The sequence below is a fragment of the Citrus sinensis genome, chromosome 3 (genome assembly GCF_022201045.2).
Source record: "Citrus sinensis cultivar Valencia sweet orange chromosome 3, DVS_A1.0, whole genome shotgun sequence".
Taxonomy (NCBI): Eukaryota; Viridiplantae; Streptophyta; class Magnoliopsida; order Sapindales; family Rutaceae; genus Citrus; species Citrus sinensis.
Window position 1 is genome coordinate 9999479 of NC_068558.1, and position 12718 is coordinate 10012196.

At 38.1% G+C, this 12718-nt stretch overlaps 1 protein-coding gene across 1 annotated transcript; it reads left to right on the top strand.

The window, feature by feature from the left end:
• Window positions 1-8192: 8192 nt before the first annotated feature.
• On the top strand, window positions 8193-12453 carry LOC102629412 (NF-X1-type zinc finger protein NFXL1). The gene is made up of 2 exons (XM_006485735.4): window positions 8193-8360; window positions 8657-12453. The coding sequence occupies exon 2, from the start codon at window positions 8771-8773 to the stop codon at window positions 12077-12079; it is 3309 nt and encodes a 1102-aa protein (XP_006485798.2). The 5' UTR covers window positions 8193-8360; window positions 8657-8770; the 3' UTR covers window positions 12080-12453.
• Window positions 12454-12718: the final 265 nt, after the last annotated feature.

Consider the following 12718-nt stretch of genomic DNA (forward strand, 5'->3'; position numbering starts at 1 on the left):
TAAGTTTTCTCTTATCATTGTTAATCATGAGTCTCATACTTAGACCGTTCCTCCTGAACATTCTTAAACCACTTCAACGTGTCAAAACTCATCTCAAAAGGCAGATTCAATTTTGTAAAACACAACGCATTTGGGCTCTACAACCACCAGAGTTAGTAGCCTATGTTGAGGGTTTAGAAAGCCAACTCAGAGACATTGAGAGAAGTGTTTACGACATCCAGTTGGAGCTTGAGGTAAATTCAATAAGAGGACGATTTTAATTTTCTTTGTGTGTTTTAATTTGTTTTTCTGTTTGTGTGCTTTAGTTTGTTACCCCGGTGAAGTGGCGGATAACGGTACTCCGTGACAATCAAGTCGGTTACTTCAGGTTCCCATAATAACTGATATTCTGAGGCGAAGGTATGGACAGAAATGAGATTCTAGCGAAGCTTCACAAGCGATTCCCTTCACTTCCTCAGAATGCCCTCCTTACGATCTATAAAGCTCGGTCCGAACGCATGCGATTACTCATGAGGAATAACATACCTGTTGACATCCGTTGGTTAATCGAGGCTAAAGTACGATCGGCAGGTGAGTTACCTCCAAAATTTATTGCATACATGCCTGGTTGTGGTAAAGGAAATTATGCAAGAAAACGACGAGCTCGAAGAATTTCTGTTGCTTGTCATAAGTGTGCCAGAATGAGTTGCAATAAAAACCCATGTTCTTTAGGAATGGTGTCTGATAACAGGGAAGATAAGATTCAATTCATTAGGGATGGCTTGAATAAGGAGTCATTGGATGATATCCTTTTGTCTCTTGAAACGCATCCCAGTGGATATGTGCAAGGAGCGATTCTCCAGTTATGGCCATTATTCCAGAAAGAGCATGCACGATATAGTCTCGGGAATCTGACTATAAACGACCCTGTTTGCCAGTTTATAAGAAAACTGCATAGGAAGCCTATCCTCGACCCATAGAGGGCGTTCAAGCCGTTTCTGGACGTAAAACCAGAGGAAGATGTGAGCCACAGTCGCAACTACGTGTAAATATCCTTTTACTTTACTGTTATTTTATTTCATTTCACTGTTGTTTTATTGTTTGCATTATTGTCTTTAATAATTTTATTACTGTTTGCTTTTTCCTTTTTACTGTTTTCTTTTTGACTCGCGAGCCATGTGCTTCATGCGTTATTTGACACTAACATGTTACCTCATTCACAGCTGTGACCCACTATCACCAAGACTCTTAAATGTGATTTCTTTTGTCAAACACTCACAAATTATTTTTGAGAAATATTCCAATGGCAGCTACTCCCAATAGACAATTCAAGAACATTTGTGTGCTTTCTGGATTTACATATGGCAAACATAAAGAGTTCGTTGAGGCAGCCATAGATCTTGGTCGAAGCGTAGCAGCGAGAAAATTACACTTGGTGTATGGAGGAGGTAATCGAGGGTTATCAAAAATGGTCTCAGAAGCAGCTTTTATCAGAGGAAGTCAAGTGTTAGGCATCATCCCAAGAGTCTTAAAACCTTTGGGGAGTTCGTCTGACTCATCAACTGGAGAAGAGTTAGTCGTCTCAGGTATGCAAGAAAGAATAACTGAAATGCTTAATCATGCTGATGCATTTATTTTCCTTCCAGGAGATCTTGCAACACTAGAGGCACTTATCACGCTAGCATCTTGGGCCCATCTGCACATCCACCAAAAACCCATCGGTTTGTTAAATGTCAATAACTTTTATGATGGCTTTATCGCATTTCTTAACCATGCAATAAAAAACTATTTCATTCCCGCTAATGTGAAAAAACTTTTTATTTGTGCTCACACTGCTAATGAGCTACTTGATCTGTTACAAGCTTATAGACCGGAGCCAGACCCCTGGACCTTCGTGTTGGAGCGTCCAAATAATGATGGTAACAGTAGCAGCAGTAAGAAGTACAAATTAGATTTAACTCTCCGCCTATAAATATTTTCTTCTGTGTTGCACCACCCAGGTGATGTCTTCTAAACTCTACTTCTTTCCTTTCAAACATTGAGGACAATGTTCCGTTCTGGTTGGGGGGAGGGAATAGTCGACAATTGTAGAATTTTGGTTAAGTTTTTACTAATTTTTGTTGTAGAAACTAACTGTTGCTAACTTTTTGTGTTGAAGATGGCTGAATATGGAGTGTAGTGACTCTAGAAACGCATCTTCATCGTTTATAAAAAAAAAAAAAAAAAAAATTCAGACATTTTCTTTTTCTTTATTATGTGTTTATGTTTATTTTTCTTCTTTTTAATTTCTCCTCTATAAATATACATTTTCCAACTTTTGAGTCAAAGATGGCTGAATATGGAGTGTAGTTCCTCTAGAAACGCATCTTCTTTAAAAAAAAAAAAAATCATTTTCGTTTTCTATCATTTTACGTGTAACTTTTCTAATTAGTTTTTATGCATCATTTTCACATTTCTGCATGCATATTTTCCTTTCATGTTTAGAATAGGTTGGGGGGTAGAATGTTGTTTAAAAAAAAAAAAATTTGTGTGATTTGTTTTAACATTGGGTGACATGATTAATTTTAAATTTTAGTATTTGTATTATCTTTGGTCTTAAGTGATGTTACATTATGTTTGCTACTCTACATGTTGATGTCGGAGACATATATGAGTTGCTTGAAGGAATGAACATGTCATAATAAGTACCAAGTGAGTTTTTGAGCCTATTATTTTTCTTGGAGAATAACCCTTTTGCCCACTCTTTATACAGCTTAGCAGTTTATTATTTTATACACGATCTCTAAATTACTTTTGAGTTAACCCTAAAAAAAAAAAATTGTAAAATAAAAAAAAAAGAAAAAAGAAAAAGAAAAAAGAGTGTGTTGCTACATTTGGAGGCCCATCTAACTAGTAGATATGGAAGGTTATTCAGAGCCCTAAAAGACGATGGAAAGGTCATCTTTGATCCGTTTGAGCCTTTCTAGCCATCCCTTTTATTAAATATCCATAGTTAACCCTTTTGAGCCTTTAAAAAAAAATATATATATATATTTTCTTTGTCAACTTATCATCTTGACCCACTCCGATTTGGAGTATTACCCGATGTCTTATAAGTTCCATCACCTATTTATGTTTGAGAAAATGTAAATAATTATGTTGTTCAGTGAAGTTATGCCAAAAACAAAAACAAAAAAAAAACAAAAACAAAAACAAAAACAAAAGTTGTTGTTTCAAAAGAATAAAAATAGGTGAAATCCACCTTGCAACTTTCAAAAAAAAAAAAAAAAAATTTCTCTGCATTTTTCTCAAACATACACTTTGTTTTCCTTATTTTCCGTCTTTGTTAGCCATGTCCCTAGCCTACGTTTCATCCTAATAAAAGTCCTTCTTGATTTTAGGGAACTATAGTTTGAAGTAGAAGCTAGTTATATGGGCTAAAAAGATGTAGTGATGCATAATTAAAAAAAAAAAAGATAAATAAAGTGGGTTGACTAACATTTTATTTGACTTGAGATCGTATTATTTCTAAGCCGAGGGCATATTTATTTCATCTTGGTGAGAGCATGTGATATCACTTCTTTATTATTTTCTCTCTCAATTACCATTCATTGGAGTGACTATTTTTATTGGGATTAATTTATTTGTGAGAGTGTCACTACTTCCAGTGAGATTTTGGGGTTTGACATGTCATTCTTGAGAGTAGCTAAAACAAAGTCTACTGGGCTAATTCACGTGGATGGTTGATGTGGGTGTGATGTTGCTTTAGACTGGAGATAATGCTTATACTTTTATTTGATTGCTATCATTAATCTGATGGAATAAATACGAGTGTTTCTATTAAAACAAAAAAAAAAAAAAAATTTTGAATTTGAATTTTGTTTTCGCTTTATTTGCTAGGGACTAGCAATAAGCTGGTTGGGGGGTGTGTTGAGTGTTAGAAAATGCATATTTATAAAGGAGAAAACCGTCATTTTACATTTCAAGTCTTACTAACAACCCTTACTTTTATGTATTTAACCTTCTTGTGATTTAATTACATGTGTTTTATTTTAATTAAGTATTTTATGTATTTTAGGGGCATTATAGTCATTTCACAATAAAGGAGAAATCAGACGGCAAAACGGACATCACTTTTGAACTCAGGACGGTCAAAAACCTTAGGAGGAGCATAAAAGGAAAAATGGCACTATTCACATGTACGGTACTATTCACGCGTACGGTACTGTCTACGTTACTGTTCACGACACTGTTCACATAGACGGATGATGACGTGGCATTGACCGATGATGTGGCATTGACTGATTAGGTGTCACGATCCTGTTGGACTAAAATTCTTATGTACTGTTGATGGTGACGTGGCAGCATATTAGTGGACGAAAAATCTTGCGTACGGTGCATGCATCACACAGGATTATTTTCAACCAAACCGCGTTACTGTTCATCCGGGTCAAACCGCGTTACTGTTCAAAGTCGGGTCAAACCGTGTTACTGTTCATCCGCGTGGTCAAACCGTGGACTGTTGACTGATGACGTGGCGCAATCCTGAGCGTCCAAACTGTTTTTAATCCGATGGCCATGATTTACTCCATGTATCTATAAAAAGGGGGCCTCCCCCTCCTAATTTGATATCTCTGAATCCATTTTTGGGATCCATTTTCTGTAATTCCCTCTCCATCTTGTATTTTCTTCATATTTTAATAAATTCCCATTTTGCCCCTAGTTCAACTATGAGTGGCTAATTTTCTTTCAAGCTTGGGTTGAAGGTGAAGTCTCAACATGTGTCATGGGCTTAATTTGGTAAATTTATTTTCTCTTCCCCTCTAATTTTTGTGGATGTTTTGACTTCTCGTCGACAAATAATAATAGTCTTGTCTAGATACCGCCTTGGTTACACCGGCTCTCTAGTATAAGGTTATTATTATTTGGCACGATAAGCCCTTAGCACCATATTGATTAGAGCGTGGTTCATGAGGTGTGGATTCCCCCCTCATGATTTAATTAGCATTAATACAGATTATTTAGCCCATGATGCATGTTGATACGGATCCAGATACCCAAGTACGTCATTTCAATATAATTCTCGTTAATTTATTCTCGCCATTTCAATACCAATTTTAGAATTTATTCTCGCCATTTCAATACCAATTTTAGAATTTATCCTCGCCATTTTAATTTAAGTTTTAGCATATTCCAAATCATTTCCACCATAAATCCAATCACCCATTTACAAAATTAATTCTACACAATTAAAATCCACCTCCTCGTGGGATCGACACTCGTCACCATAGATCTATACTACAATAGATTCGTGCGCTTGCGAGTACATTAAAATTTGCACAACACTAAGTTTTGGTAGACAATGAAGAGAAATTGAATTGCATTGTCTAGTTCTGAAACTCAAGGAACATATAAGTTGCTTTTATGGGATGGCAAAAACCTGTAAAAGGCTTGATGTGTTTAGGCTTTCACACAGGTTTGCCTTCCAACTCTTAGGCTCAAGGAAACATAGGGGCCCCCCAACGATCTTTAATATTCAATAATGGCTTTTTAAAAATTAATATTGATAGTGTGTAAAATATATGATTTTAAATAATAATTTTAATAAAAATAACAAACATGTTTTAGGTTTTCATTGTGCAAGTATGGGATTAGGGGTTGGCAAAACTAGGTTCAGGTCGAGTTCGGGTCAATTCGATCGGGTTTCAGGTTGTTCGGGTTAAACAAAAATCAATTTGAATTAAATATGAATTATTGACCCGACCTAATCTGATTCAAATATAATTTGGATCAGATTGGGTCGGGTCAATAATTCGGGTTTAATTGGGGTAAAATTGAGTTCGAATTTGAAGCTTGAAAGTTGAAAGCTTCAAAATCAGGTTCGGGTAGGGAGAAAGCTAGAAACTCGGGTTGGGTTGTGAGGATTCAGTCTTCAAGCAGTTGATCGGTGGCCACGACACTAGATCACGAACAGGTTTTCGGCAGCAGATGGGCGGACGTGCAACAATAGATCGCGGATGGCTCACGGCTAGACGCGGTTTCACTTGGCAGTTGGCAACGGCAGATCGCGGTTTGACAGTGTTGTGAACTTGTGAAGTTGTGATTCTTGTTTGTTGTGGACTTGTGGTGGTGTGTGCGTCTGTGAGAGCGAGTGACTTTGTGTGTGTTCAGTGTGTGGTGTCTGATGGTGTGTGTGTGTTTAGGTTTAGTTTTTTTTTTAGCAAACCTGATTGGGTATTCAGATCGGGTCGGGTTTACCCGACCCAATCACAACCCGATCGTGTCGGGTTTACCCGACCCAATCACAACCCGATCGTGTCGGGTTTACCCGACCCAATCACAACCCGATCGTGTTTGCAATTTTTAATCCAATTGGGTTTCAATTCCGACCTAACCCGACCCGAACTTGAAATTTTTCGGGTCAGGTCGGGTAAAATGCTCACCCCTATATGAGATCATATTAATTAAACTTTCAAGTTACAATAACTATTATCTACTCGATACTAAAAATTTTATAGGTTTTTCTTTGATATGATTTAGTGCAGTTTTAATTTTTTTAGTTCGGTACTCGTTTTTCATCCTAAACTAAAAAGATAGGTTGATTTAATAACTTATAGTATTAAAATGTTTGGTAAACACTAACTATTTTGTTTTAAAAACTAAACTAATTTAATCCACACTTGTATGATTAAAAAAAGTATAATATTTTTATTATTTTTATCAAAATTATTTTACTATATACTATTAACTTTTATTTTATAACTATATTTTTTTTTATAAAAACAATAACTTAAAAATTACAATACCTTTATAAAAAAAATACAACCTTATAATCTATGTATTAATGACATTCATAATTTTTAGGTATAATGAGCCTTAGAATGTGCCTCGAAAAGGGACTTGCATTTGTACCTGCGATCTTATGGGTCGTCTTGGAGCATCCACCAACAACATTCTTGCGATGCTGATTTATTTATTTTTTATTTTTTAATAAATATGGTGGCAGGAAAATAAAATTGTTTGAACCAAGATTTGGAAATTTTTTACGATTATGTTAAGTCCATTTCATGCATAACTTTTTTTTTAATATTATTTTTAAAAAATTATTGGTTCAAAGCTTTTCATTCTTTGACTTTTCAACTATAATTAAATAATAATAATACTGATAAAGGTGTTGCATGCTTTGAAGCGTCGGGGGCCCATGTGCTTCTTCAACAAGCTAGGCTCGCATCACAAGCAGACGCAGTCAAGCATGACTGATGAGTCAGCACGGTGGCTTTCTTCGTTGATCCCTCGTATCGTACGGCCGTTGAGTGAGCATCACGCATCCACTTCGCACTCATATGCTATGAGTTTATTATTTAAAATTTATATCTCATAAATTTATTTATGATTTGACTAACTATTTGATATTCTGAATTTTTTGAATTATTTGATTATTTGATTTTTTGGAATTTTTATATTTTGATTAAACTATTTAGTTAATGATTATGTTTTTATCCAAGTAAGATCATCTTTTTTTTTTTTTAACAGAGTGCTTTGTTTAGTTATGTTTAGGTTAAACTTAATACAAGTGATATCAAAAAAATAAAAAAATACAAAAGCAAATAAAAAACTTGCCAAACAAATTGACATTTTCAAAAAAAAAAAAATGTTGATAAGTGATAACAAGATTTTCTCCCAAAAAAAAAAATTGTCATAAGATCATAAGATTATGACATTTAATAATAATATAATGTAATGATAAATTTTGTTAATTTTTGAAAATTTTAGTGGTCCAGTGTGTGAAATTTTTAGCTCTGCAAGATCAGTGCAAGGTTATGACATCGTTCGGTTGAAATCGCAATTACAGTATATGAGTATATCATCATGATACCCATTGGCTTTAATAAAAGGCATTCATAGCGTATTATGCATTAATAAAAATATATTCTAATTTTATAATTCTAATTCTAATTTTTATAATATAAATAAATAATTTATTCTAACATTTTTCATTCCTTCCTCGTTTTAATTACAATCTATTGCTATCGTGGGCATTAAGCTCGTGCGTGTGACAAGTAGAATGTTTCGGTTTGAAGCGGGCCCCACCTGCTTGCCCAGCACGTAATCTATAAACTATTATTATCTACGTACTTCACCCGATGGCGGTTTAGCAACAGACACAAATCGACGGTCCAGATTAGTTCTACTTTACTCTCAGCAACCTCTACATAACTATATAAATAGAAAGGAAAACTATAAACGACAAGCCCCAAGCCCCCGTAAGGCCCAAGCAAAAAATCTGTCCCTCTACAGAGGCAGCCTGTATAAGTAAATAATAAAACCACACCGATATAATATCATCGAGAAAGTAGAGACCGGCGTCTAATCGCTTCTGAAAACTTCTTTGGATTGATCAGGTATTTTCTCGTTATATTTTTCTGTAGCTTTGATTTTCATTTTTTAAAATTTATTTTTGTGATATGTGGCTGCGAATATATCTAGGGATTACAATTTTTTTTCGGCCCTTGATTTTTTTTTTTTCATTTCTTTTTGCTGATTTCTTTTTTTGAAGTTCAAATTCGTATAATCATCTGATGTTTGAAGTTCGAATTTAATGCTGTGACAATTGCAAAAAACTGAGTGTTCGGGTTCTCTTTATTGGGTAATCGACTCCAATATAATATATTTTTTTCCGTCTTATCATTTCTTGTAGCTTCTGAGGAGTTAAAGCTTGGGGTTTGGTTCAATTTCAATTGGATAGTGTTGTTCAGTTTGGTTAGCATTTGTGGATACGGATAAGAGATTTGTTGTTTCTGAATCCAGAAGAATGAGCTCTGATAGAAGGGATGGGACTAGAAATCCTGCCCGAAGCGCCCGCCAGGAATGGGTCCCACGAGGATCCCCAGCTAGAGTTGTGAATCCACCACCTCAGAGCATCAATCCGAATACGATGAATGGTGTGGTTGAAAATAGCAGAAATATGCCCACTCCGGATGATAATCAACATAGCAGAAATATGCCCACTCCGGATGATAATCAACATAGCAGAAACATTGCCCCTAGAGTTCAAAATGGGCAATTCACAAATCATCACAGGGGGAGGGCAAGGGGTGAGAATCAGGATAAGAAGCTACCAAAGGACCTGGATTTGCCACAGCTTTTGCAAGAGATTCAAGACAAGCTCATGAAAAGTAAAGTGGAGTGTATGATCTGTTATGATATGGTTAAGAGGTCTGCACCAATATGGTCTTGTTCGAGTTGTTTCTCGATTTTTCATCTGAGTTGCATCAAGAAATGGGCACGTGCACCCACATCTGCTGATTTGTCAGCAGAAAGGAGTCAAGGCTTTAACTGGCGCTGCCCGGGTTGTCAATCTGTGCAGCTCACATCATCAAAGGAGATTCGATATGTTTGTTTCTGTGGGAAGAGGACAGACCCAACTTCTGATTTTTATTTGACTCCGCATTCATGTGGAGAACCCTGTGGTAAGCCACTTGAGAGTAAGATTTCCAGTGCTGGTGGGAGTGAGGAGGATCTTTGTCCTCACAAATGTGTCTTGCAGTGCCATCCTGGTCCATGTCCTCCTTGTAAGGCATTTGCTCCACCACGTTTGTGTCCGTGTGGAAAGAAAATGATTACAACTAGATGCTTTGATCGGAAGTCTGTTCTAACGTGTGGTCAGCACTGCAATAAGCATCTTGAATGTTGGCGTCACAAATGCGAGAAGATATGCCATGTAGGTCCTTGTGGTCCTTGTCGGGTTCTTGTCAATGCCTCATGTTTCTGCAAGAAAAAGGTGGAGGTTGTACTTTGTGGAGACATGGCTGTAAAGGGGGAGGTGAAAGCAGAAGCTGGAGTTTTTTCATGTAGTTCAACTTGTGGAAAAAAGCTTAGTTGTGGTCATCATAGCTGTGGAGAAATTTGCCATCCTGGTCCTTGTGGAGATTGTGAATTGTTGCCAAGCAAGATCAAGTCTTGTTTCTGTGGAAAGATGAGCTTGCAGGAGCAAAGGAAGAGTTGTTTGGACCCAATTCCAGCTTGTTCAGAGAAATGTGGCAAACCACTTGCTTGTGGGCTGCACTATTGTGATGAGTTGTGCCATGCTGGGAACTGTCCTCCTTGTTTAGCTGCAGTCACCCAAAAGTGTCGTTGTGGATCAACTTCCCGAAATGTAGAATGCTACAGAACAACAGGGGGTGAGAATTTCACCTGTGAGAAAGCTTGTGGACGAAAGAAGAATTGCGGGAGGCACCGGTGTAGTGAGCGGTGCTGCCCTCTCTCTAGCTCTAACAGCCTTCTCTCCGGAGATTGGGATCCACACTTTTGTCAAATGGCTTGTGGAAAGAAGCTGAGGTGTGGACAGCATTCCTGTGAATCACTGTGTCACAGTGGCCATTGTCCTCCTTGCCTTGAAACAATCTTTACTGATTTGACATGTGCCTGTGGGAGAACTTCATTTCCACCTCCATTGCCTTGTGGTACACCTCCTCCTTCATGTCAGCTCCCATGCTCCGTTCCTCAGCCCTGTGGCCATTCAGCTTCTCACAGTTGCCATTTTGGGGACTGCCCACCTTGTTCTGTGCCTATAGCAAAGGAGTGCATTGGGGGGCACGTGGTTTTGAGGAATGTACCTTGTGGCTCAAAGGATATTAGATGTAACAAGCTCTGTGGCAAGACGAGGCAATGTGGTATGCATGCATGTGGCAGAACTTGTCACCCGCCTCCTTGTGATACTGCCTGCAATTCTGAACCAGGCTCAAAGGCTTCTTGTGGGCAGGTGTGTGGTGCTCCAAGGAGGGATTGCCGGCATACATGTACTGCACTATGCCATCCGTCTGCTCTTTGTCCTGATGTAAGATGCGAATTCCCTGTCACAATCAATTGTTCTTGCGGCCGGATTACAGCAAGTGTTCCCTGTGATGCTGGAGGGAGCAGTTCTGGTTATAGTTCTGATACCGTTTATGAAGCCTCCATTGTCCAGAAGTTGCCAGCACCACTTCAACCCGTGGAATCGACAGGCAAGAAAATTCCCCTAGGGCAGAGGAAGCTTATGTGTGATGATGAATGTGCTAAGTTGGAGCGTAAACGGGTTCTTGCGGATGCTTTTGAAATCACTACCCCAAATTTGGATGCACTTCATTTTGGAGAGAGTGCTGTGACTGAGTTGCTTGCTGATCTTTATAGGCGTGATCCAAAGTGGGTGCTCTCTGTGGAGGAAAGATGCAAATTCTTGGTGCTCGGCAAGAACAGAGGGTCTACAAATGCTCTTAAGGTTCATGTTTTCTGTCCAATGCTGAAGGATAAGAGGGATGCAGTAAGGCTGATAGCTGAGAGATGGAAGCTAGCTGTCAATCCTGCTGGGTGGGAGCCAAAGCGTTTTATTGTGGTTCATGTTACACCCAAGTCCAAGCCTCCACCTCGGGTGATTGGGGTTAAGGGTGCCACCACTGTAAACGCTCCTCATGCGCCAGTGTTTGATCCACTAGTAGATATGGATCCCAGGCTTGTTGTTTCCTTTCTAGATTTGCCTAGGGAGTCAGATATAAGTGCTCTTGTATTGAGATTTGGAGGGGAATGTGAACTGGTTTGGTTGAACGACAAGAACGCATTGGCTGTATTTAGTGATCCTGCACGAGCAGCAACTGCTACAAGGAGATTGGATCATGGATCAGTTTATTATGGAGCTGTTGTGGTCCAGAATGTTGGTGCACCTTCGACTGCTAATGCATGGGGAGGACCTGGAACTGTCAAGGAAGTGGGAGCAGCCCTTTCTTCCCAGAGAGGAAATCCGTGGAAAAAGGCTGTAGTTCAAGAGATGGCTTGGAGAGAAGATTCATGGGGTGAAGAAGAGTCTTCTGCTGGTTCTGGAGATGTGCAGGCGTCTGCCTGGAAAAATAAAGAAGCTCCAATTGTGGCATCAATAAACCGGTGGAGTGTCCTGGACTCTGAAACATTGTCTTATTCATCTCCTGTATCTATTAGAACTGAAGAACCTGCAAAACAGTCAGCAAGTCAATCCAATAAAGGGGGTGAATCAAATGCAAGCAGTGTGAATGTGGCAGGGCAGCCTGCTTCAAGTTTTAGTGAAACGGAGCTGTCAGAAGTGGTTGATGACTGGGAGAAGGCTTATGATTAGATGACCTGCAAATATGGTTGCGATTTTGAAGCTGTTAGAGGTTGCTGATTTATTAAGATTTTTGTTTTGATTCCCCCCCACAATTCAATGTGGAGGGACCATGTAACTGTTGCTGTATCGGAAGGGCATTCACATTGTTGTGAAGGTGAATTTCCTGTTATACTAGAAAAAGGCAAAAACCTTATGAATACTCTCTCTTTTTCTCGTTAGGGTTCTGTTTGTTCAAAGGAAGCTTGTAATTGCATTTTTACATAGAAAACCCTGAGCAAGTTCTCTAAAAGGCACACATGATATGATCTACACATTCTGCGGATAATGTAAAATCCATTTGCAGCAATTAGTAAGTTCTGCTGCTATTTGTTTTGTTGATGAAACATTGCATTTGTAGTTTGGAGTACATGTTTTCAGTTCCCGAAGGGAGAATGATAAGAGTCAATTGATGGTGTTTGCATGAAAACAACTGAAAGGCTTGACGAGGAGGGGGAATATTCAAGAGGCTTATTTTGCTACTTGTAGATGAAAGGACTATTTGGATATTCAATGAAAGAAGTGAATGAGGTAATTTTGTTTAATTAATTATTTTATTGTGTGACACTGATATGAAATAGCAAAATTCTTGTTTGCTGTTTGTAGACAAGT

What these genes read in the sequence shown, in the direction of transcription:
- LOC102629412 (XM_006485735.4), top strand. Translation starts at nt 8,771, where the DNA reads ATGAGCTCTGATAGAAGGGATGGGACTAGAAATCCTGCCCGAAGCGCC.